The sequence below is a fragment of the Eulemur rufifrons genome, chromosome 16 (assembly GCF_041146395.1).
Source record: "Eulemur rufifrons isolate Redbay chromosome 16, OSU_ERuf_1, whole genome shotgun sequence".
NCBI lineage: Eukaryota > Metazoa > Chordata > Mammalia > Primates > Lemuridae > Eulemur > Eulemur rufifrons.
The window spans coordinates 34,923,745-34,950,252 of record NC_090998.1 but is presented as its reverse complement, the minus strand read 5'-3'; the positions used below and the strand labels follow the sequence as shown (position 1 = coordinate 34,950,252).

General features: G+C 34.4%; 1 protein-coding gene across 2 annotated transcripts in view; it reads left to right on the top strand.

Moving 5' to 3' along the window:
- Window positions 1-26,508, top strand: part of NELL2 (neural EGFL like 2) — a 314,905-nt gene that overhangs the window by 125,105 nt on the left and 163,292 nt on the right. For both annotated transcript variants that reach the window (XM_069489903.1, XM_069489905.1), the window contains 3 exons: window positions 6,524-6,615; window positions 9,901-10,003; window positions 17,855-17,983. In XM_069489903.1, coding sequence (XP_069346004.1) covers window positions 6,524-6,615; window positions 9,901-10,003; window positions 17,855-17,983 — 324 coding nt within the window. The remainder of the gene's footprint in view (window positions 1-6,523; window positions 6,616-9,900; window positions 10,004-17,854; window positions 17,984-26,508) is intronic.

Below are 26,508 nucleotides of genomic sequence, written 5' to 3'. Positions count from 1 at the left end.
AATGCTCCTTGAAGGCAGGGAAGGTAACATTCTATACACTGCCTGGCGGATAGTAGGTTATCAATGAATGTTTCTAATTTTCACCAGGTGTTGCCACTCTTGCTACAGGTCTTTGTGAAATTATTTTCCTTCTCCTGTTTACCCTTTTGTTGCTTTCTGCTTTTTTTCCTCTTGCTCCATCTTAAGTACACTTTTTAATGCTTCAGTTCCCGACTGCCTCCTCCGCTCTTTTCCCTCCTCTGCTTGTCTTCTACACAGAGCTTGCTCCCTTTAACTTGGTGCTTTTTCTCTTCCCTTAGTTCATATTCTTTGCATAATGGAAAGAGTTATTAATATCCCTCTCTCAGGAAACTGCATTTGAAAATGTCCTCCTCATAGAGCTATCCCCTAATAGTTTCTCTCTTTTTTGTTTTACCTGCACACCAGAGACTGTTCTAACACAGCAAAATCACTATTTGAATGTCTTCGCTTGTACTATCTTAATTGAGCACTAGTTTGTGGTTTATAATGGAAAGGATCATGCTTTACAATTCGTGAAGCATTTTATGCTTAACATCTCCTTCATTATAATATCTAAACAACATGTAGCTAAATGGTGCCAATTATTTTGGAAAAATGTTCTACAAAGTTAAACCAAAGATTAGATGTTCTCATTTTGACATAATTCACTGGATTTTAGTGGTAAGAAAAGATACACAGAAGGACTATCAGATGGATTCTAGCCCTGGCTTTGAAACTGACAATGTTTGAACTTTTCCTTATTATACATTATATTTCTGTGTAAAATGATAATGAAACCTGCTTCCTCATGTGTGTTCATTTTTCTGTCATTTTAATAGCATTTGATTATTGACACACATACTATATTTTCCTCCAAATCTTTATCTTCACTCATTCAATTTATTTTTCTTATCCCCAGGGGACCAAATGAATTGATTGCATTATCTTTTTAAAAGACTCTGTTCTATGGTGTATGAGCCAGGATCAAGAATAAGACTAGTGATGAAAAGGTAGCTAAATCAAAAGAATTTCAGAATATACTTTAGATTGCAATTTAAATGGGTAAAATTAAGGTAGAGTCAAAAGCACTGAATTCTCCCTTCCTGCAATAGACTTTGCCTTTTTGCTGTTATCCTCTAAGTACCCAATTCTTGTTTTCCCAGCATATAGGGTCTCTAACCCAAAGGCTCATCTGAATGGGACGTTTGAATTTCTGCTCTTGTTCTATTCTGGAAGTTATTTTTGTCCTCCTTTGCCTCCTAACCCCTTACTACTGCTAAATTTATAGTATTTTAGCTCCTGTTCTCTTTTTGGAAGAATAGGCTACTGACCTAAATTGAGGCCCCCTAGGAAAAGCACTCTTTGGTTCTTTAGAAGACCAAGGACATGACGTATATGAAACAGGAAAAGGAGGGTTGCACAACTACTATTACGATCTCATTTCCTAAACTCTAATATTAGTTTTACACACAACTAAATTCCCAAACAATTAATGAGATTTAGTTAAAGGAAGTGATCATGTATAATTAATAAATGTGTGAATTATTTAAGCACTCTGAACTTTTGATCATTTTAAATAGCATTGACTCACAAAATTTTTATTTAGAGAAAGGACAAAGTTTTGTTATCAAATTGTCCAAGCAGACTTTCTTTGAGCAAGTTAATTTCTATTATTTATGTTAATAAGTTACTGGTATGACAGTAACGAGCTACTTTCTCACTAACTGATAGACAAATCTCTCATTTCAGATGTTTTGGATCTATTCCAGTGGAAAGTAAGCTGTCATATTTATAAAAAGGGCAAAATCTTTCTGTGAGACCTAATCAGTAGAACCTTTATTATAAGATTCAAAATCCAAAGTTGAGACCAAATGTAAAAGGAAAAGTGAGGTTAAGAGATATTCAGTTCAGTTCACTTATTTTCAAGTTTTTCATCAAACAGGAAGCCAGAAATTTAACAAACCTTGGGAGTCTATTATATAGGGCCAGTGCTGGATACTGAATAAGATCCAAAGATAATTAAGACACTGCCCCTGTCCTCAGGTAGGAAAGATGAAAAAATGTACAATTAACTAGAGAAAAGGTAAAATGTGTTCAGTGCTTAATAGAGATTTAAGCATTGTAGAGAAGAGAGATTAATTTGTATCAGTTAGTGCTCAAGACTTTTATTACAAATATATTATTAAGAACTGACTCCAAATGGGTCCGGATTACAAGAAAAGATTGTGGGCAGGATAAATGCAGCGTAGCTGATTGGAGTCTTTTAAGAATATTGAAAACACTTTTAGATTTTTTTATTTGACTGTACAATCTTCACCTGCCTCATGAATGCATTTATTGTACATTCTTCTTTAAAATCTATAATAAAATGCAGATATACATAATTACAGTTAATGAGATATTTTCTCATCCAACAGCTTTGATTTGTGTATGGCTAACAAATAACTATCATGTTGGCTCAGAATGAAATAACTGCTATGATACATGAGATTTTTAAGATTCCTTCCGAAGAAAATCAAGATTTGAAAGAAAACCGTATGAAAGCTATGACTATATAAAAGTCTGTCCTTAACAGAGAGTTTAATCGAGCCAAAGATCACTGGTATTTAGTGTTTTTCAAAAAGAATTTTAAAGAGACTGTGAGTCCTATATCTGACCTAAATGAATTATACTGTTTTTTTTTTCTTGGTATCTGACACTTTTAATTTTGTGTTCAATCATTTTTGGAAGTGTTCCTACCAACTGGGAAGTTTAAAATAGATGCATACATTTTCAAACCAGTAATAAGAAAAAAAGCTAAATACGTAGTAAGGAAATGTTTAGAAGTAAAATATGATATGCCCTTTTGCTTATATATTTTAAAATATTTTTAGATAGATTTGGATAATTTTTTCTACAAAGGTTTGCAGAAGTTAATTCAGATCTTAGTGAAGGAACTTGAAGTTATTATCTCTGGATTAATTATCAGTTAATCAGGATTTTAATGTATAACTTACAATTTTCAGAGTTTTACTGGCTTCTGTTTCATTTCTCAGTCTGTGTGGTAAATCACATTTTACTTTTTAGCAACTGATGACTTTCAAATTTGTATCTGTACTATCTCTTGCCTTCCTATTTACAGTTAAGTGTATTTATGTTGCTAAAATGGGGAAAAACGAAGTAAAAATAATTCATATTAATTGATTTTTCAGACTTTCTCATAATTATGGTACTAGTAACTACATAATTTGTGATGTTTAACATAGCCTTGATAAAGTATATACATCAATTGTTATGTCATCCTATTGAATTTCCTCAAGTTCTTGTTAATGTTCTCACTTATGGCTGAACAAGCTGTGGACTAGAAAGCTCCGGGTAACATAAATCACATAGACCATAGGGCTCTCACTAGGTAGCCTCTCCTAACTCTGGCTTACATTGGGCTCTAGTGAAACCATTTCCTCCGCTGTTCTTTAGCTCTAGGGTGATAATGACTTCCTGCTGTTACTGGAGTCTGGATCCTTGACCAGCCTTTGTTTATTTTCTTAATCTTAATCCAGCTGTCCCTTCCCAGAAGTTCACCACTCAGTTTCCAGTGTTTCCATATAATTTATGAATTCTTTAATTATAGAACTTCAGTTTGGCTTCTTTGGTAGTTATTTGTGTATGAATCTGTCTGCCCTACTAAATAGTGAGGGCACAAATCACATTTCATTCATCTTTGAATCCCATTACCTGGCAGAGTATTTGGCATGAAGTAGGAGCTTGGGCCATGTTTGTAAAATGTATGAATAAATTAATATGACTATTATTCCCTCAATCTTCTCTTAGAAATGTTCTAGGGCCATTCTAATTTTTATGATTTCTTGCAGTGTTTTGAGGATCATTATAGCTATTCTGAGTTTCTTCACATTTTCCCCTTAAAGAGCCTAGGGAAGACATATGCTAGCAACATTATTGAATATTCCATGTAAACCTTAGAAGTATGGAGAATCACAGCAACTTATCAAAAAAGAAACGAGACAAAAATCACTCACTTTGCATTCTCCCGGTTTGGGCTCATTGCTTGAAACGGAATGAAGCAATTGTGATATCATTTTTGTGCTTTCTCCCTCTCTGTCAAGCTCCATTTAGTGCCCTATTGTCCCACAAGTTGCCTATTTGAGTCTTTAGAATTAAGAGTTTAGAACAGAAGGTCCATCTGCTCTGCATGAATATTAAATTATCAGAAGACTTTGTATAAGGAGAATTTACCCTTGTGTTTTTTACAGTGTTTCCTTTCCCCTCTGTGTAAGAAAGACTTAGAGCATGCATCTTTTTCTTCCATATACCCTTGGCTGCAATTATCAAGTCAGATAATGTATTAGGCTTAGAAACCTTTGAATGGCAGGTATTGAATAGAAAGAAGTAAGAAATGTTTTATTTATTCTCATTAGTTTATAAAATGTAGTAGTTATTAAGTATAACTGAATATACAATATGCCAGATCTTGGTATTTTAAGCTTACTGGGTTTCATTAAAAAAAAAACCTCTAAAATTATATGTTGGAGATATATTTTGCAATAAATCAGAATTATTAATTAAATTCACATCATTTTAATTAATAATATGATAGATAATATGTAACTGACAAACATGTAGCTTCATTTTGAATATTCATAAGTGAGCAAATTTCAGCCAGCCTTTAAGTAATATATTTAATAATTTATGCAAGTAAGTTATATTTTTTTCCTGCAAGCTCCAAAATATTTAAGATCACTTGGCTGGTAGATATATATTATGTAGTCAAATTTGTTAATGAAAGCTGAGTAGGAGATCAGGTTAAGGATGGTTTTTAAAATGTGCATGGTTTCCATTATTTAAATGTGCAGCATTAAATAATCAGTTAATTTTTCAGTGCAAGTTGGGTTATACTTTGTATATGAATATTTATACAATAATATAGTGTTATTAATAAAAGCATGTCTAATTTCTTTGTTACTAATTATTATTGGTAAGTTGATACTTTTAAATGTAGTGGGTAGATATGAATTCCAAAGAATGAAAGAAGTTCTTCTAATTCACACCATGTAATTAAAAGAAAATGTACAGATTTATTTTGTAAAACTCATAGTTAAAATCAAAAATTAGATTTAGTAAATTTGAGGAACAAATTGCCAGAGTCTGTTTGCATCAGATGATCACTTTCATTGGTCTTTGGAGTAATTATCTTGGAGTGGATCTAAGTATTATGGGAATCTGAAGCATCTACAATAGTTTGTGCCCTTTAGAAGAAAAACAATATAAAATTATGAAAGCATAAGTTAGTTCAAAGTCTTAGAAGGAGCCTAACCCAGAGAAGGACCCTGATGATTAGGCTTCATTAGCTTCAGGATAAATCCATCTCTGGTTAGGTGCTGAGTCAACATGGGTATGTGAAATATTTATTGCAAAACAAACAATTTCTATTGGCTAAATGTTTGTGGGAATTGTAGATATTTTGCAAGTTTAACAAAAAATTATTTGCTACTCAATGCATGTCATGAATTAAAAATATGTTTTTCCATTGAACCTAAAGTTATGTTTAAAAATTTATTTAACTGGGATGGAAGCAAAACAGATCCAGATTAAGACTTCTCAACATCCTAAATAGGGTACCCTAACTTATATATACTTACAAATAAAATAATACTAAACTGTGAAACATAAGCTTATGTGTATGTGCTGAAGTTAAAATAGCTTCTTTCTAATTTTGTGTTTTAAAGTTCTATAATGGTATATAAAAAATGAACTTTTCTCATATTGTCCCCTGATTCTCACATTTCCCCTGGTTTGTTGCCGCCCTAAGCACCTACTTAATATGCCCTTAGTGGGACATCATCTATCAGGCAAGTAATTGGCTGTGAATCTGCTTTTTGGCACTCCTTTTCAGAATCTAATTCTGGTTTGCCATTGCCCTTTATCCTTTTTGTACCTTATTTTACTCTCTCAACTTAATTTGCATGACACTAATTTAAGTTTATATGTACCATGTGGTGCAGTAGATTGAATTAGTGTGTAAGTCATTCAAGCAAATTGGTTTCCTTGATCATCACCTAAATACAAATCTGGAAACGACACCAATTGGACATCAGACTGAGGTGGGGGGTGCGGGAGGGGATGGGGGTATGCCTACACAATGAGTGCATTGCGCACTGTTTGGGGAGTGGTAACACTTGAAGGTGCTGACTCGGGAAAGGGGGGGTGGGGAAAAAAATATGAAACTATTGTTTTTAACTTGCACTGTTCACTTAATAATTTATCATGAATATTTCCCATATTATTTCATATCATTGTACAAGAAATAATGTATACATTATGAGGACATACTGTATCTAACAAGATATACTGTTAGACTCTTTGATTCTGTAAAATTAAATAAAAAAAAATGTAGCAGAAAAAAAAGAAAAAAAAAAAAAAGAAAAAGGTGTAAAAACATGTGAAATGCTGTTACAAAATGATCTGAACACCTCTAAGCTATTTTTTCTAATAAATAAACATATATATGTATTTTTTTATTCCAAAGCAATATGCCAATTTCAAGGACGAACCTACTTTGAAGGAGAAAGAAGTACAGTCTATTCCTCTTCTGGAGTATGTGTTCTCTATGAGTGCAAGGTAAGAAGACTATTCACAGGCCTTTCAAAATTATTTCAATTATATAAACACAGTAAACATTTCTGTAATAGCTCACTCTTATAATACCCTTTTCAAATTCTAATGCAAAGAGAAAATTCAAAATATTATTTATAGTTCAAATGTAAAGAAATTGCCGTTATGTTTTTGAACATGTAAACTAACAAACATGTAAACATGGTTGTAAAATAATTTTTTTCCAATAAATAAATATGCTCTTTTGTCAAATTAAGGTTTTATGAAGTTGTCTTATATTTTCCAAATCCAAATCAGCTCCTTGATTGGGGTTGTGAGGAAAATGTAGATAAGGTCAGACTCAGCTTGGTGTCACTTGTGATTTTGAACCATGTGGGATATATCATTCAATTCAATTAAAAACAAACCATAAAAATTACCTAGTAAAAATTAACTGTTGGATGGAGTTGAGACTGATATTGACCTTAATTCTTTGGGATGAGTATCTTAAATTAAAGGGGAATTCTAAAAAACTTACTTGCCATGATATCTTGCTGTATGTTTCTGAAGTAAATATGATTCATTTGAACTCTGCTACTTGACCTACTAATTGAAAAACTAAACACGTTTCACAGCAATTTTCATATGTTTATTTTACAAATTAAAATGTTATATTTCTTGACCTTAATGTTATATTTCAAGCCATAGTCTATCTGAAGGAAACTGTCTACCTATAAAGTTTATGCTTTAGGGTTTCATTTATATTTGATCCTTAATTTTCCTCTTTAAATGCTTCCTGTACATAGGTTTAGGGGATGATTTAGCATGTATAGATTATGTGGAAAATTAAGATAGTGATGTACTCTGCTGATACCACCAATACACTATGAGCATCTATATGATTATTAGGAGTTGGGGGAAAGGAAAATCCTAAGAATTTTGCCAAGATAAATTGAGTTGGAAATAAGCTAGTTATCCACTTTATGTATCTTAATTTGGAAATCCTTTGGGATAAACAAGGGGGAGATGCTAAGAGGCAAGCAAGACTGTGACAGATTTGATTTATAGAATATGAAATCTCTGATTTCTTCCCGTCCATAAAATATTCTAGCTGCTTTTTTGGGTCTTAAATCGGCTTTCTTATGATGTAGGTTACTATCTTAAAGATAAGAGAACTGAGGCACAGGAACATTAAAATGAATTGCTCAACCTACGTTTTAAGATGAATTTTACTCTATCAGCATCCCTACACCAATGCTGTTTTGAGTGGAGTAGGTCCCACTGTAGATAAAAGGATTGGAAGACAGAGTGAGCTCTAGGAACTCCAAAATGAGAAAAGGAGCTCAGAGAAAAGTTACTTCAAGGCGGGTGGAGAAATTTTGTCAGCTGGTTTCTAGTGGTAATCTCTAACGTTGAAATATCAGCTCTAAATTTAAAAATCTCGAGAGCATTTGAAGTTTCTTTACTTTGTGTGTGCGTGTGTGTGTGTGTGTGTGTATGTTTGTGTGCACACGCACGCACATGTGCATCTTCTTTTCATTTGACCAGAGTATGTCCCATAATACTGATAACTATGGTTTAGAAATTTACTGGTATAGTTGCCTGTTTGATTTTAAAGTTGCTATAAAATCATTTGATTTTAAATTAGTTCAGGTAGAGGTTTGTATAGAGGCTAAACTGCAGGTGCTCAGTAAATATTAGATGAATGAACAAATGTTACCTTTTATTTGCTCAAACAAAAGCACCATTTCCTACCTTCTAATGCTGTGCTATGTAATAAAATATGATACTCAGCCACAAACAATTTTTGTTGGGCTAAATTTTCTGTATTTAACCCCATATATCCAAAGTATTATCATTTCAACATGTAATCAATATAAAAATTATTAATGAAATATTTTACATTTTTTGATCATACTAAGTTTTCAAAATCTTATGTGTATTTTGCAATTACAGTGTTCAAGAGCCAGATGTAGCTAATGGCTATTGATTGGACATCACGGCTCTATCGGATGATCATAGCTTTTTAGTTCGTGATTAAATTCTTGACATTAAGTATTTCCATTATTTCTTTTCTCTTCAGGCCCCTTAGCTCCTGTATTTACAACTTTACATAATTGACAGCTCTCTCATGCTTCCATTTTCTGGACTGTCAGTTCTAGTCTCCGTTTGTTCTTTTATTATCAGTTTTGTGGCTTCTGAAATATTTCCTAGGGGTCTGTGACTTTAATAGTAGCACAGGAAAACACTGTGGTTTTGAAAATAAGATTACCAGAACTTATATTACTGTCAAACCAAAGGAAAACTAGCATTTGACTCTGCTGTATACCTGTCTCCTGCCACTTTTTTGACAAGAGATTGTGATTTGGAGAAAGTCCTTTACATAAATAAGCCAGGAAAAGACAGATATTGAAATGTGTACTTCTTCCATGAAAATAGTGCTTACAGAAATAATATCTAAAAATCTAAGCTAACGATGCAGTTAATGTAATAATGCAGTCATTAAAATGGAAGCCTGCAAGTTCCAAGAGTTATTTTAGTACTTATATAATGGTAAGCATAATATAACATAGTTAATGATCCTTGTCCTGAAGATATTGGAGACTGACAGTATAGAAGCCATATGTTTGCTCCTAGTACAGAGATATGACAGTTATCAGAAAAGTATTTTGTATTTTTGTTTCTCCTTAAGAGGGATTTAATCTATTTGGTTGCTAGAACTATAATGATTTTACGTTGATTCATTTAAGAAATTTTTTTGAGTGCTAACTATGTGCCAGAAAATGTGCTAGATATTCATTTATAAGAGACATGAATCCTGATCTTATTTTCCTTATGTTTTTGTGGGAATCTCCAATTTCCTTACCAGAATCATCTGTGAGAATCTCTGTATAATAAAACTTTATAAGAAAACTTTGAAATAAGCATGTTTAAAAAGCTCAGTTTTTATTTACTGTTTTTCCTAAAGTGAGCTGTTGATCTCATTCAAACTGTATCTTGCCAAAATTGTCATCTAGATTTGCAAATGTGTTGTAAAACTAGCAAAATTTTCCAGAATTACCCAGATGCTTGGCAAATTACATAGACATGGCTGCAGTGTGGTGTGCTCTGGTTCCCAGTGTTGCTTGTCCACGCTAAAGGGTTTCCAGTTGGAATTTAATGTCATTTCGGGAGTGAGCCAGGGACCTGTGCAGAGGTCCTAAGGATGAAAATTTCACTCTGATGTTAAAAGAACCTCAGATGCTGTATCTGAAAACTTCTTAGTAAGTCCTATTATAAAGTTTGAAGGTCTTCTTTTGTGTTGTCTAACAGGACCAAACCATGAAACTTGTGGAGAGTTCAGGCTGTCCAGCTTTGGATTGTCCGGAGTCTCATCAGATTACCTTGTCTCATAGCTGTTGCAAAGTTTGTAAAGGTAAGACTTTTCTGTAAAGCGAGATTTATGTGCAAGGGTCATTCTAGAAGGCTAGTAAAACTGACAGGAAATAGTAATTTCTATAAACAAGTTATTTCCAAAGCTAATAGTATTTCCCAAAATGCTTTCTTAATTTGGCACATGGTTGGTAGTCATGAAATATTTACTAAATTGAGTTAAAACCAGGATGGTCCCATGCATTTCTGCAAGGTGTCTTGTACCTGTCTCAAGCTCTGGATCTCTAAACCTATCTCTGTGTGCTGGGTCTGAGTCAGCACAACTTTGCCAAAGAAAGTTACACAACAGTACTGAGTTGGTTATTTTATTGACGTTGTTTGACAACAAGTTTTTTTGTTCTCAGCTTCTTTTTGTAATTGACCTAGGCTACTTTCCATCATGACTACTTTAAATCCCTCTCCTCTCCGTTCAACTCTCCCTCACTCATAGGCTTCTAGATTACCGAGAAGAGAGAGGCTATCATGCAGGCATTGCTCATTCTGTGTTGCCTCTGAGATAATCGGGTTAGACCCAATAAGTAGAAGGGACTTTGATAAGAAAACACCCAAATTTGAGCTATTGAGAAATGCAATGGGCCACCTCAGCAGTCAGTGAGTTCTCATCACTAAAGTTTTTTAAACTTGGTGTCTTGTTGTAGATTCAAATATTAAACTAAAGCATTGATCATATGGAACTCTTTAAGATCCTTGCCAATCATGAATTACTTGCACATTCCTGTATTATATTGAAATCATATACTTGTGAATCCATCTCGTGCATTAGACCTTGAGGACAAGCCTAGGTCTTTATTTTCATTTCCATATCTTTAATATCTACTATGACACCTGGGATGTCATCAGTGCTCATAGTGGCCCAAATGAGCCACTAGCACTTGTTTGAATAATGGCCTCTATGCTGATGTAAAATGAAGCTTAAATAGAAAAAGCAAGACAAATAAACTTTGTAAAATATATAACATTTTGTTTCCTTATAACTTACTTTATTAAAAGTAGGCATAAGGTCACCCACTCCCATTTTTTGCAGGGCGGTACAATTTATTTTTGTTAAGTTCTTTTTCCATCCATTTAAGAGTTTTAAAATCTCAGTTCTATGTGATGCACTTTGGGAATTACAAAGCTGTTTTGGACTTGATCTGCCCTGCAAGGAGTTTTCAGGGTAGCTCTGAGGAAATAAGGAACACTTTTAAAAAGAAGTATGATCAAAGGAGCATTAGTGTTTTCACCTTCACAGCGCCTGAGCCGGTGCCTTACACAGCAAGTGTAGAATTTGATATGAATCAAGACTTCTCATTTCAGTCATTGATTTGGGACTCCCAGCTTGTAGCTTGACTAGAGGATCTTTGGCAGCCAAACATGGTAGGATATACCAGTGTTTCTCAAACTTAAATGTGTATACAACTAACTTAGGGATCTTACTAAAATGCAAATTCTGGTTCAGTAGATCTGGAGATGGACCCAAGAATCTGCATTTCTTAAAAGCTCCTAGGTGATGCTGATGGCAAACAGGACCACACTTTGTTATCCATTGCTGCGTCATAAACTGCTCCAAAATTCAGTGGCTTAAAACAACTCTTTTATTATATATCTCAATATTGTGGGCCAGGAACCCAGACAGGACTTGGCTAGGTGATTCTTCTGCCTCATGTGGTGTTGACTGGGATCACTCAGTGCTGTACAAGTAGAAGCTGAGCTGTGCTGGAAGGTTCACGGTGGCCTCACTGTATGCTGGGCATCCTGGTAGGGACAGCTGGAAGGATGGGCACAGCCAGGACTCCCTGCCTCTCCATGTAATCTCAAAACTCCTCCCCAAGGTCTCTATAGCAGGATAGTAGTCAGATTTCATAAATGGTAACTCAGGGTTTATAAAGACTAGGTACAGAACTGGCACAGCATCGCTTCTGCCACATTCCATTGGTCACAGCAGTCACAGGCCAGCCCACACTCAAGGGGAGGGGAAACAGACTTCACCACAGATAGGAGGAGTGTTAAAAATCTGTGGTCATCTTTAATTCACTACAAGTGTCCAAGGGCTACTCAGAGGTTAGAGAAATGAATAGCATAGAAGTTAGTCAAGGTTGGGTAGGAAAAGGTTTGGATAAGAAACTGAGATAGGGCCTTTTAGATACCAAGAGAAACCTTGGCACCATCCATTTCTTTTTAAAAGAGTCCTAATATATTACAAAAAGAAAGTTAATAAATGGAAAAAGCTATCATAAAAATTGTGTTATATTTAAATTTTTTACAGTTTTAAGAACTCATGTGTTTACATAGCATACATAACAATACAATGACAAAATATACCAAGACCTACACATCCTCCACTGGAGATTCTGATGTTATTGATATGAGATGGGTGGGGCCTTGGCATCACTATTTTTAAAAACTCCCTGATAAGTCCTTTTACGCAGCCAAAATTGTGATACACTGGATTAGATAATTCTGAAACTAGAATTGCACAGGTTGGCCCTTGAAACATTTAGCACCATTTATAATAAATATTGCATCAGTTTCTGACTTCAAATATCAGAATAAACAAATGAGTTCTCCTGACATTCTCTGTCTTTCAAACTAAATAATAAAAAGTCCAAAAGCAATAGATGCTGGTGTGGATGCCAAGAGAAAGGAACACTTATACACTGTTGTTGGGACTGAAAATTAATACAACACCTATGGAAAACATAGGTTCCTCAAATAACTAAAAGTAGACCTCCCATTCGATCCAGCAATCCCACTATTTCATATCTACTCAAAGGAAAAGAAGTCATTTTATCAAAAAGATACATGCACTCAAATGTATATTGCAGCACAATTCACAATTGCAAAGATATGGAATCAACTCAAGTGTCCATCAACTCATGAGTGGATTAATAAAATGTGGTATATATATACCATGGAGTACTACTCAGCCATAAAAAAGATGAATTAATACCTTTTGCACCAATGTGGATGGAATTGGAGATTATTATCCTAAGTGAAGTATCTCAAGAATGGAAACACAAACACCGCATATACTTACTATTAATTGGAATTAACTGAGGAGCACACATGTACACAGAGGGAAGTAAAACTCAGTGGAAATCAGCCAGAGGGGAGGGGAGAGGAGAGGGGCAAAAACCTACCTAATGGGTACAATGAACACTATTTGGGTGATGGGCACACCTATAGCTGGGACACAAGCATTACAAAAGTGATTGATCTATGTAACCTAAAACATTTGTACTCCCTTAATATTTTGAAATTAAAAAAGGCATATTTTTAGTCAACTCCTACACATATGTGATGACAAATTCCTTTATTTTTTATTGAATATTACAGGGGTACAAACAGTTTGGTTACATATATTGCCACTTATGTACACATATGGGCAAATTTCTTTATAATAAAATTGGCCTCCAATTTCCAGGCCCTTCTGCCTAGTGCTAAAGATGCTGTGTTCACATTGGAAAGAGTAAGTTGTTGCACTTACTCAGTTAGTAAATATTTCCTGAGGGCAGAACATGAGATGAAGTGTTGACCTTTCCACTAGAGGGTCTGCCAGTGGTCAGAAACCAAGCTGTGCACTGAAATAAGATTCCAAATCGGTAGGCACCCAATCAAACCCAACTAAGACTGTATTCTCGGTACTGTGTATCTGGCTGTCTTCTGTAGTAGCAGGTCAGAAGAAATGTAGCCAGAAAATTTTTTTCATTTTTTTCAAATTTAAGATCCCTTTCAAGGAAGCTTGTAACAGTGATCCGGTGAGGACTCTGACTTAGAAAGATACAGCAATAATATGGACAGCTTTTTTTATCACAGTCCTTTCTATTCTCCTTCTCCTCCTTTGCCTGCTTGCAAGACTGTTAAGCCCTATTCACTAGATGTCCCATGTTAATTTACTTTATTGTACCTCATAATTATAAGTAATAGGGGCCCCCACATGGCGAAGGGTGAGTTGGTGTAGATTGTTCTCTCTCACTTCTGAATAATCCATAGTTTCCCACATTATTCAATTCTCACCTTCATGATTCTTGCTATCTATGTATTACTAATAACATTATTTTGTTAGTTTTTTAGTGTCTACTGTGAATCTACTCATTTTTTAAAAATTTAGTTTCATTCCTAAGCAGTGGTATTCATAAAATTAAATAGAGTTATTTGCTAGATTTATGTATTTGTTATATGCATTAAAAGAAATCTATTGCTATTAGTGTTTTCTTTTTATGTTCATTCACATATGTGAGCTATACTTTGGGAAACATTAGGATAATCCATTATCTTGCAACCAACACCTAAATATGTTGGTATTCTTTTATATGCAAGTGATAGAACACTCAGTTCAACTGGCACAAGCAAAAAATGGAAAATATATATAGGCCCTGATAAGTAGAGGATAAATTGGCTTCAGGTGTAGCTTGATACAGCTCTAAAATTCTGTTCCTTTGCCTAGATGTATCTCTCAGTTGACCTCCTCAGAGGTGGTTTTATTTTCAGACTCTGTGTTCCCAGGTATACCCTTGACATTCTTATGCTCATATCAGTATGCTACCCAGGTAGGTGGAAGAAAAAGCTTAATATACTTGTTAGTTGAATAAAAATCCCAGAATTGAGTTTCAGTGGTCTTCATTAGCTTGAAGTAGATTGTGTGTCCCGACCTGAAGAAATTATTGTGTCCAGGCCAGTAGACTGCCCTGACTGGTGTAGCGTTATCCTGTGGGGTATAGAGGGGTAGAATCCATTTTCTCATAAGCACCTGGGCTAATAGTAGGGGTGAATGGTTCTTCCAAAGTATAACTAGGTAATTATTTTTTGTCCACAAAACTAGCAACAGGCAGATGCCTATAGGCAAAAACCAATAAATATTCAACACAAAAATTATTGTATTCTTTCTCCTGATAATTATGTATTACCATTATGTATACTGTTCTTACTCATAATCTTTTGAAGCCACCTTTCCCTATGTTTCCAGTTATAGACAAATGCATATTTATGTTTTATAGAAAGTTCTACACAATAGAGAAACACAGAACTTCATGTAAATTTGTAAAGCTTACAAAGGGAATAGAGAACAAACAAAGGGAATGGGATCCTTGAGGTTAAAATTCAAAGAAGGAAAAGAAAGTTCAGGTTGTGTTAAATAATTGGTTCATCCATCTGTCTGTAATTAATATTTGAATTTTCTTCTGTTTTATGGATCTCAACATATTTGGTTTTTGCTTATTGTTTAGTAATACTACTCTAATAGCTTTAGTTATTAATACATACTATACTATTATATATGGCATAAGCTTTTACATAGATGATCTCATTTGAACCTCACATTTTTACAAAGTAGTTATTGTACTAATTTTACAGGTGAGAAAAACTAAAGGCTTAGAAAGGTTAATTAATGTACAGCTAGTAATTTACACAGCAAATAAGTGGCAGAGATCAGATATAAACTCAGGGCTGCCAACTGCAAAAGCCAAGCACATATGAATAGCAATCTGGATATGAAGATAATAGGACTATGTTGCTAACCCACATTGTGATTTTCTGAAGCTATTCCTTATGGACTAGAAACAACCCACTTTAATTGAGTCTGAATTTTCTACTCATTAGTAGTTGGCCTTTTGACCCTGGCATTTTATAAAATAACCAGTAGATTCAATCAACTTATTTGTTGAAAGAATAGATCAAGATAGCTGACATTGTTTACAGTAAATGAGAATTTTATTTTATTTTATTTTATTGACTGAAGTTTATAGTTTTCAAGTCTTTGGGTTAATAAAACAAACCTATCTAGTAAAAAGTAAAGAAAGCACTGCCTAACTTTTACCTAAAGCAGTAAAAGTATTATCTTACAGTTAGAAAATTCTTGTGGCAATTAAACAATACGTGGAGAGTGTGTGTATAGTTTAATGCTGAGATGAGAGGCTTCACCGTGACTGAGGCAGAACTGAAAATGGGTTGTAATACAGGTGACATGTCATACGACATAGATAATATTGGGCTCAGTCTTAAAAATAGAAAAGGAGATAATTATGCAAAGTGAAAAGTTGAAAGATAGTTTTGAAAAATATAAACCCATAAAAGAAAAATAATAATGAGTCAGAAACAGTGCCCATTCTTAGTCAAAGCCCTGTAATAATTGCTTCAAACAGTTCAGGTAAAATTATACAGAGATTTGGCACTGTGTTAGAATGTGATCTCTGTATTCTCTGTGTATCTAAGGAGTGGGCTGTTTTTTTAGTAACTTTGTTATAATTTAGAATAAATATGAAGTGATTTTTTGAAGCCTTTTTATTTTAGTTTGATGATGTGCTGAGCTATTGGGATAGATTATGAAGATGGGTTTTTAGCTGAAATCATTCCCCCTCAGGCATTGCAATAAGACAGTGGAATACATTTGAAGAAATGTGGTCTCAATTTGGCTACTTAAGAAGGAAATATGAAGACCCTAGGAGAAAACATTTTTAACTTTTCCCCTTAAGAATTTTACTTCTAAATGTTCAGCCTTAATCATGAGAATTTAGATTGTGAAGAATCTTGTCAAGAAAAGTTAAGTTGCCAAGTGATTTAAATGTTGTTATTGACTATGTTTTTCTGGTCTTAATATATCTATGTTCTACTCTATTTTACTTTATAGAAATCACTAATTAATTTGATTTTTTATATTCCTTTTTAATGACATTATTGCATTTTTGGAACATTACCTTTATTAAGGCTTTTTAAGTTGTAAGAGTCATATTTTACTATACATCATAGTTGCATTAAATGGGGACTATGTTCTGACTCTGGAGTGATATTCAAGATAGTCAGTATGGGCACCAACCAATCAGAATGAACACCATTCAACCAAAATGGACACCGATTTGATTACAAATAAGATGAACCAATTTAGAACTTCCATCTTTATGATTTTCTCAAGTCTGTCTTTTCTTGGTTATAGGTAGATGAGATTATTCTAAGCTGCATGAAATATACTCTTCTTTTTTACATGGGCTGAAATAGTAATCCATTAGACAATATAAAACTAGGTAGATAACTAATGCATCAGGCAATTTAAACATTGTTTGAATGATATATAATCATGTAATTTCCATTAAATGTGGATTCCAGTGTTCAGCCTTTTCATTACAACATCTTAGATGATCTTTGAACAAGGGGTTTAGACAAGAAAAAGAGAGCCTGAGAAATTGCACATGATTGGTGTCACTGTTTATAAAATGTACCATTTTTCTTTCCTCTCATAAAGACTGTGGAATCTGTGAAATCTCTGTAATTCATAAAAATTTTCTTCTTTTGAGTGGACATGCTTTGCCTTGAAGATTTCCAGAGAAAATTAGATTTAAGTGATATAATACTCCTTTTTAACACATTAGGAAGTTTTTTTTTTTTTAAAGGATGCTAAGCTGTCTTTTTCATTTCTTAAATACATGATAGACACATTTCGTCTGGCCTGGTTTGTATTACCCACAGGTATTGATAAAGTTGAACCTCTAGTTCTTAGATTACCTTCTCATTGTATTGTCTTCTATATTGTAAATCATCGTTTTAGGCTCCAGAATTCTTTCTTTGTAGATATACGGAGAACTATAATTAGAATATTAGGGAACTAAATAGCTATTATAAAGTCAAATATGAAAGAAGACATGGAATTAACTTGAAATATAAATTAATTGAGTTAAACATAAAGAAAAAGTTTGGTACTCATAGCATGTAGTTCTTCTATAAACATTGGTGAAGATACTAATTTGTAAAAAACTAATTTAGGGAAACAGCTTCAAAATTAAAGAAAATATTAAGTACACTAAGTTTATTTGCTTTATCATAGTTTCATTTACCTTAATACATTTCTTTCTTTTTTTTTTTTTAGGTTATGACTTTTGTTCTGAAAGGCATAACTGCATGGAGAACTCTGTCTGCAGAAATCTGAATGACAGGGCTGTTTGTAGCTGTCGGGATGGTTTTAGGGCTCTTCGGGAGGATAATGCCTACTGTGAAGGTAATCCTTGTAATGATGTGTAGCTCATCTGTATAAATTTCCTAGGATTACTGCATGCAAAATTTATTAATTTCCCAGGTTGTCAAGTTGATGGGCCCATTAAAAGCAGTGAATTTAATTTGAAGCATATTAATCAGCTAAAAATAATTATGTTTCAAATTAAAGTTTTTCAGCTATCTGCTATATGTCAGACTAATAAGTTAATATGACTGGTTTCTTGAATTAGAACAATTCTTCCACTGTGAAATTGCCTTCTTTTTTTTTTCATAATTAGATATTCAGATAGCTCACATATTGACATGATTACTGTGGCTTGCAGTTAGAATTGTAGTCACATTCTTCCAGACAGTGTTGTGTAACAAAGGCAATCAATTAACAGAAAGATAAAGTACCCACCGCTATTTTTGTTTGCTATTGTAAGCAATCTCAGAGGTTATATTCATGCTCTCTAGTATTTAGTAAATAGCTCTAGTGGAGTAAATAATTTCCTGGTTACTTTTAAAAACCTTGACTAATATCCAAGATAGTTTATTCTCTCATAGAAACAGTCCATATACAGTGAGCGGACCCTTGGTATTCACAAATGCTCTGGCCTTAGCTATTCCTGAGAGTAGTCCATGAGATGCAGTAATTTAAGATTTCCCTGAGGCATAGATTTGAATCATTCTCATTAATTGTTTGACTAGCTAGTGGGTCAAATAAGAACAAGAAAGAACACTGCAAACAAGAACGCTGATTTGGTGTTGTTTGGGCATTTGGAGGGTTTGAAGGGTTCTAGACTTAACCTTTCCAGATGTAAAGCATGTGTCATAGGTCCTTGGAGATGGAAAACCTTGGGTATGAACACGCAGCTTCTGTTTAGCTACAGGATGATTTGTTGGCCCTTGAGAAACCAACTTCTGTTCTTTTCCTGAGCTTTACATAGACTTTCTCTGTCTTAAAAATTTGTATTCATTTTTAAAATTGACCTTTGGATCACAGTATTTCTTTAAATGCTTCTGATTCAGTCCTAGAGGGACCATTTTATTTCCACTGAAGGTAGGGCACCATGGCTTCCCTCCCCATTCACGCTACAGATTTATTTAAAATTCCTAATTTTAAAAGGCTTGATATTAAAAAAAATGAATTTTTACCTAATGATTACATAATGTAGAGGTAAACTATTTTAATGAACTAATGTATTTTCATTATGACATTTGAGCTCTCTAACATTCAATAAGTCCCACTGATACTGTTACTGTGTATAACATGAAACCACTTGATACAAATTCATGTGATACTTCTTTTTGAACCTTAATTATATAATCATTATTTTGATTTTGGGCTACTGTTTTTGTTGTTATCAAGTATATTAACTCATGTAATAAATATTTAATGAACACCTACTCTGTATCAAGCACTTTTCTAGGCTTGCTGTAAAGTGCAGTAAATGGTAAACAAGATTAATAAGCCCCTGTTCTCGGGGGCTTTATATTCTTTATATATTCAGGGGAAGACAGAGAGTGAGTGGGTAACTACAGAAATAGAGAAGATAATCTCAAGTAGTAAAAAATGACAGAAAGAAAATGAAATAGGATGATGTGCTAGAGATTGGTTAGGGATTAATTTAGATAGAGTAGTTAGCCTTTGGGGCAAAGGGCAGGGGAAGGGTGGTGGTTAACCTGTGATTTGATAAGGAAATAGCCATGGAATGATCTGGAATGGAACATTTCAATCAGAAGAAATAAAAAGTGGAGGGGCCCTAAGTGGGAATGAGCCTGGAATAGTCCACGAACAGAAAGAAAAACAAGGTAATGGAGCAGGCAAGTCAGAGGAAATTCTGTTGGGAGAATTAGGTATGGGCCAGGTAATGCAGGGAGGCTTGCAAGGATTTTAGATTTGTTTCACGTAGAGGAGTGAAATGCTCTGAATTGTATTGAGAAGAATAGCTCTGGCTGCAGTATGGTAGATGAACTATGGAGTAGGGGGTACTGGGGGGGAACAGGAGTATAACGAGGGAGACCAGTTGGAAGGCTGTTGTAGTAGTTCAGGCAAAGGTGTGGGTGGCCTGGATTAGGAAAGCGATAGAGGAGGTAAAGAGGAGGGGGCGTAATCATGGTATGTTTTGAAAGTAGAGCCAGCAATGCTTGCAGATACTTTATTGTGGTGGAGAATTGAAGAAGGGATCAAGGTTTGCAGTTTGAGCAACATGTGGATGATGTTGCCATTTGTTGGGACAGAAAAGAAGTTAAGGAAAGAGGCCAGAGATTTATACACATTGTTTAAATTATTTATCAATGCAGCTTATTTGAAAATTGCTTTAATCACAAAGACTAGGTCACTCAGTTTTTATCGGCAAGTTTTATAAATAAAAATTATACCACAAATTGGCAGCTGTTTTCCATCTTGAGTGCATCATATTGAAAAATAAATTTTTTTATACATGAGAACTTGTAATATTATTATACTTTTTGTTATTTACATGTTAATAGGTTTTGCAGTATTCTTATTGAATTTTATTTTTCTTTTGATTCTAGTATTGCTCCTAACTTTGAGGATGTTTTAACTTCTCAGGAGCAATACCTTTTTAAATTTTTTTTATGCAATATTAAATGTAACATATCAGCCTTTCATCTTGTAGAGTTCTTTAAGGAATTACACTTGTCACTCTACATAAAAATAACCAAGCACTAGTTTGTAAATAACATAAATTTTATTTACTAGATCTATGGGGTTGTTTTAATGATATGACTATAATTGAAACTATTGATTTTACTGCGGTTTGCTTGATCAAGATTATTGTAGCACTAGTAACTGCTGGAGTTCATTTATTTGTTTGACAAATATTTATTGAGTACCTACTTTGTGCAAGGCCAGAGCTAGGAGTGAAGCAGTAATAAGATATACATGACTGATATTCTCTCAGGCAATAAAGACAATTAGCAAATCATTTCACTACAACAAAGAACATTTAATGACAAATGTGGCAAGTGCCCTAAAAGGGAAATAGGTTAACAGGGCTTATGATCTGGGTGGGTGGTGTGCTTAGGGGAAACTTTACGTGAAGAAGTGTTTTATTCTGAAATTTTAAGGGTAAGTAAAAATCAGGTAGTCATAGAAGGAAAGGTGAGAAAGAAGGGAATCTTCTAGGTGGAGGAATCAGCAGGTTTAAAGACCTCGAGGTGGACAGAAGCACTTTTTAAGAACTCAAGGAAGGCCAGTGGCTGGAGGCAGAGGACAACAGAGAGGTGCCCAATGAGAATGATGACAGGAGGCAGGACCTTGAAGGTCACACTAAAGATTAAACGTTTCATACTAAGAATAAGGGGGAGCTAAGGAAAAGCTTTAAGCAGCGAAGTGTCATGATCACATTTGTGTTTTAAATAAGTCACTTAGGCTGCAGCATGAATGTGGGTAAGGTTGGATGCAAGGAAACCAACTCGTGGGTGAGACGATGGTAGCTTGCCTTAAAAATGGAAATGGAAATTTGTATGCATTGGAGAGCATTTGTGAGGTAAATCCATCCAGCCTTAATAATTAACTGGTGATAAGTAGATGATGAGGGGAGAGGTTTAGAGGTTGATTCTTAGGTTTTTGGCCTAAAAAATAGGCAGATGTTGGTGCTGCTCAATTAGGGAACAGATTGAGTGAGAAAAGCATGTTGAGTTTGGAGTGTTTATGGGACATCTAAATTGAATAACTACTTGAATATACTTGGATCTGGCATTCAGAGAAGTTTAGATATAAACTTTTATAAAGTTTTAAATATAAAAATTTGCAATTCTTTGGCATGTAAATGGTAGTTGAGGAGATGGAAGGGACTGCCTAGAGAGTTTTGAGCAGCATTTGAGCATTTTATAGAAAAGATGATTTGGTGACACAGAGACTGAAATGTAGGAGAAACAAGAAGAGAAGGTGGTGTCACAGAACCCAAGGAAAGAAAGGATTTCAGGAAGAAAGTGGAATACTTCTGAGAGACTGAGAATGATAAAGACTGAAAGATGTCCTTTGCGTTGAACCACATCAGCAATAGTGATTTTGGTGCAAAGTTGGTGGTAAAGTCAGTTTAAGGTACATTGAAGGTTGTCTAAGGGAAAAAATGGATCTGAATAAGGGAGAGAACTCCTTCTAGATGTTTGCCTATGAAGGGAAGGAGAGAGGACAGTAGCTTAAGGGGAAATGCAGCTTTTTTCTGCCCTACCCTCTTTTTTTCCTTTTAACTTCTGTCCCATTCTCTCAGTTCCAGCATCTCAGCCATGCAGATGATAACTTCTTGTTCTTGAATGAGTTTTGTAATTCTTCAGATATTTAGGAACATGGCATAATTTTAGGATTTTATGACTACATGGCTTGTCCAGGTTTCATATAAAGGATCTAGAATATCTGGAAGTATATTGGCCTACTTTAGTTTCTCATGAACTGTATGTTTACCACATTTCTCTTTTATTTATTTTTATTTGTATAAATTTAAGGGGTACAAGTACAATTTTGTTAAATGAGTATATTCTGTAGTGGTGAAGTCTGGGCTGTTGGTGTATCCATCACCTGAACAATGTACATTGTACCCATTAAATAATTACTCATCATCCACCGCCCTCCCATTCTTCTGAGTCTCCGGTGTCTATCATTCCACACTCTACGTCTATGTGTACACATTATTTAGCTCCTGCTCATAAGTGAGAACAGGTGGTAATTAACTTTATGTTTCTGATTTGTTTCACTGAAGATAATGGCCTCTGGATCCATCTAAGTTGCTGCAAAAGACATGATTTTATTCTTTATTGTGCCTGAATAGTATTCCATTGTATATATATGTGCCACATTTTCTTTATCCAATCATCTGTTAATGGACACTTTGGTTGATTCCATATCTTTGCTATTGTGAATAGTGCTGTAATAAACATCTTTTTGATATAATGATTCCTTTTCCTTTGGGTAGATACCCAGTAGTAGGATTGCTGGATCATACAGTAGTTTTATTTTTAGTTCTCTGAGAAATGTCCATACTGTTTTCCATAGAGGTTGTAATAATTTACATTCCCACCAACAGTGTGTAAGCATTCTCTTTTTTCTACAACCTTGCCCACATCTGTCATTTTTTGACTTTTTAATAGCTATTCTGCCTGGTATAAGATGATATCTCCTTGTGGTTTTAATTTGCATTTCTCTAATATCTAGTGGTGTTGAGCATTTGTTCATATGCTTATTGGCCATTTGTATGTCTTCTTTTGAAAAATGTCTATTCATGTCCTTTGCCCACTTTTTAATGGGGTTATTTGGATTTTTTTCCTGTTGAGTTATTTCAGTTATTTGGAAAGTCAGGATCTTAGTCCCCTGTTGGTTGCACAGTTTGAAAATATTTTCTCCCATTCTGAAGGCTGACTGTTCATTTGGTTGATTGTTTATTTTGTTGCATAGAAGCTTTTTAAGTCTCATTTGTTTATTTTTGTTTCTATTACTTATACTTTTGAGATCTTAATCATGAATTCTTTGCCTAGACCAATGTCCAGAAGAGTTTTCCCTAGGTTTTCTTCTAGTATTTTTATAGTTTTACGCCTTACATTTAAGTCTTTAATCCATTTGGAGTTGACTTTTGTATGTGGTAGGAGATGAGGTCTAGTTTCATTCTTTTGTAGATGACATTCCAATTTTCCCAGCATCATTTATTGAAAAAGGTGTTCTTTCCCTAGTGTATGTTTTTGTCACTTTTGTCAAAGATCAGTTGGTTGTAAATATGTGGCTTTAGGTCTGTCTTCTTCCTATTCTGTTCCATTGATCTATGTGTCTATTTTATACTAGTACTGTGCTGTTTTGGTACTACTTTATCTTTGTAGTATAATTTGAAGTCAGGTAATGTGATGCCTCCATGTTTGTTTTATTTTTTTTTTTTGGTTAGGATTGCTTTGGCTATTTGGGCTTGTTTTGGGGTTCCATGTGAATTTTAAGATTGTTTTTCTAATTCTGTAAAAATGACTTTGGTATTTTGATAGGGATTGCATTGAAATATGCAGATAACTTTGGGTAGTACAGTCATTTTAACAATATCAGTTCTTCCAGTCCACGAGCACGGGATGTTTTCCCATTTGTTTGTGTCATCTAAATTTTTTTTAAATCAGTATTTTCTTTGTAGAGATCATTCACCTCCTTGACTAAATATATTAAAAGTTATTGCAAATAGGATTGCCTTCTTGACTTGGCTCTCAGCTTGATCATCCCAATACCTTTGCTTTTTGATTCAACAACCCATGATTTAATTGAACCATCCTTCTAGATTCTGCTTAATTTTTATCTTCTTGTTGAATATTTCCCAATGAATTTAGTATGCCTACTTTTTTTTTTTATTTCAGGATATTGTGGAGGTATAAATATTTTGGTTAAAAGTTAGGACTTTGCCTCACCCAAGCCAGGGCCAGAGGTATGCCCCTCCCCCATACAATGCTCACGGCATCCATTAGTTGTGAGTTTACTCACTCCCCCAACACCCAATGAATATTACTATCATGTGATCACCTTAGTGTTGATCAGTTCGTACCAATTTGATGGTGAGTACACGTGGTGCTTATTTTTCCATTCTTGTGATATCCTTACTTCAAAGGACGGGCTCAGGGTCTATCCAGGATAATATGAAGGTACTAGATCACCATTGTTTTTTGTAATTGAGTAGTATTCCATTGTATACATATACCATGTTTTATTAATCGACTCATGGATTGAAGGGCACTTGGGTTGTTTCCATCCCCTTGCAATAGTGAATTGTGCTGCCATAAACATTCGAGTGTAGATGTCTTTATTACAGAATGTCTTTTGTTCCTTTGGGTAGATGCCTAGTAGTAGGATTGCTGGATCAAATGGTATTTCTATTTTTAGCTCTTTGAGGTAAAGAGCTCTTTCAGCTCTTTAATATCTCCAAATTATTTTCCACAGAGGTTGTACTAATTTGCAGTCCCACCAGCATTGTAAGAGAGTTTCTATCTCTGCATATCCTCGCCAGCATTTGTTATTTTGGGACTTTTTGATAAAAGTCATTCTCAGTGGAGTTATGTGATGTCTCATTGTGGTTTTGATTTGCATTTCCCTAATGATTAGAGATGTTGAGCTTTTTTTTATATGTTTGCAGGACATTATTCTGTCTTCTTTTGAAAAGTCTGTTCATGTCCTTTGCCCATTTATAGATGGGGATGTTTGATTTTTTCTTTTTGAATTTTTTGAGTTCTATATAGATTCTTGTTATCAGACTTTTATTGGATGTGTAGAAAGCAAATATTTTCTCACATTCTGTAGGTTGTCTATTCACTCTACTGATAGTTTCCTTGGCTGTGCAGAAGCTTTTTAATTAGATCAGGTCCCATTTATTTATTTTTGTTGCTGCTGTGATTGCTTTGGGGGTTTTCTTCATAAATTCTTTGCCTAGGCTAATGTATAAAAGAGTCTTCCCTACATGTTTTTTTAGGATTCGTAAGGTTTCATGCCTAGGTTTAAGTTTGTTATCCAATGTGAATTGATTTTTGTAAGAGGTGAGAGGTGGGGATCCAGTTTCAATCTTCTGCACTTGGTTATCCAGTTTTCCCAGCACCATTTATTCAAGAGATTCTTTTCCCCAGTGTATATTTTTTTTTTTGTCTGCTTTATCAAAGATTAGATGACAATATGTGGATGATTTCATTTCTGGGTTCTCAGTTGTATCCTAAAGGTCTATATCTCTGTTCTTGTGCCAGTACCATGTAGTTTTGGTTACTACAGCCTTGTAGTAAAGCTTGAAGTCTGGTAGACTGATACCTCTCAGTTTGTTCTTTTTACTTAAGATTGCTTTGGCTATACAAGGTCTTCTCTGGTTCCATACAAAGTATAGAATTGTTTTTTCTAGATCTGTAAAGAATTATGATGGTACTTTGATAGGGACTGCATAGATTTAATTTCTCAAATCTTTTTAAATTTTATCTTACTGAAGTATTAGCACTTTATTCTGTACTGGTTTATATCTAATTGTCCAAGTATATTAAACAACAGGTCCTCAAATAATGTCATTTCATTCAACATCTTTTTCTTATAACATTGATGAGAAAAAAAAAGTCAATTCCTTGCTTGGACCACTGTCTGTGAGGAGTTTTCACGTTCTCCCCCTGTCTGTGTGTGTTTTCTCTGAGGACTCTGGTTTCCTCCAGCATCCCAAAGATGTACACATTAGATGAACTGGTGTGTCTACATGGTCCCAGTGTGAGTGTGGAGTGTGTGTGAGTGCGCCCTGTGATGGGATAGTATTCTGGCCAGGGCTGGTTTCCACCTTGTGTACTGAGTGGGTAGGATGGGTTCAAGCCACCTGTGACCCTCAACTGAAATAATGGGGTAAATGATTATCTTAGTTGTTTTTATTGTTCTTACTTAAATTTATGTATAGCCTGCATTTATTTCAATGTTTAACATTAGTAGTGTTTTGGACTTTATTTAGAAGTTTCACGATGTTGTTGTGGCCAGAAATATGCCATGGAAACTTAACTCTTGTTTATGTCAGTTAGCTTTTGGTAAAACTGATTTCATTCCATATACGT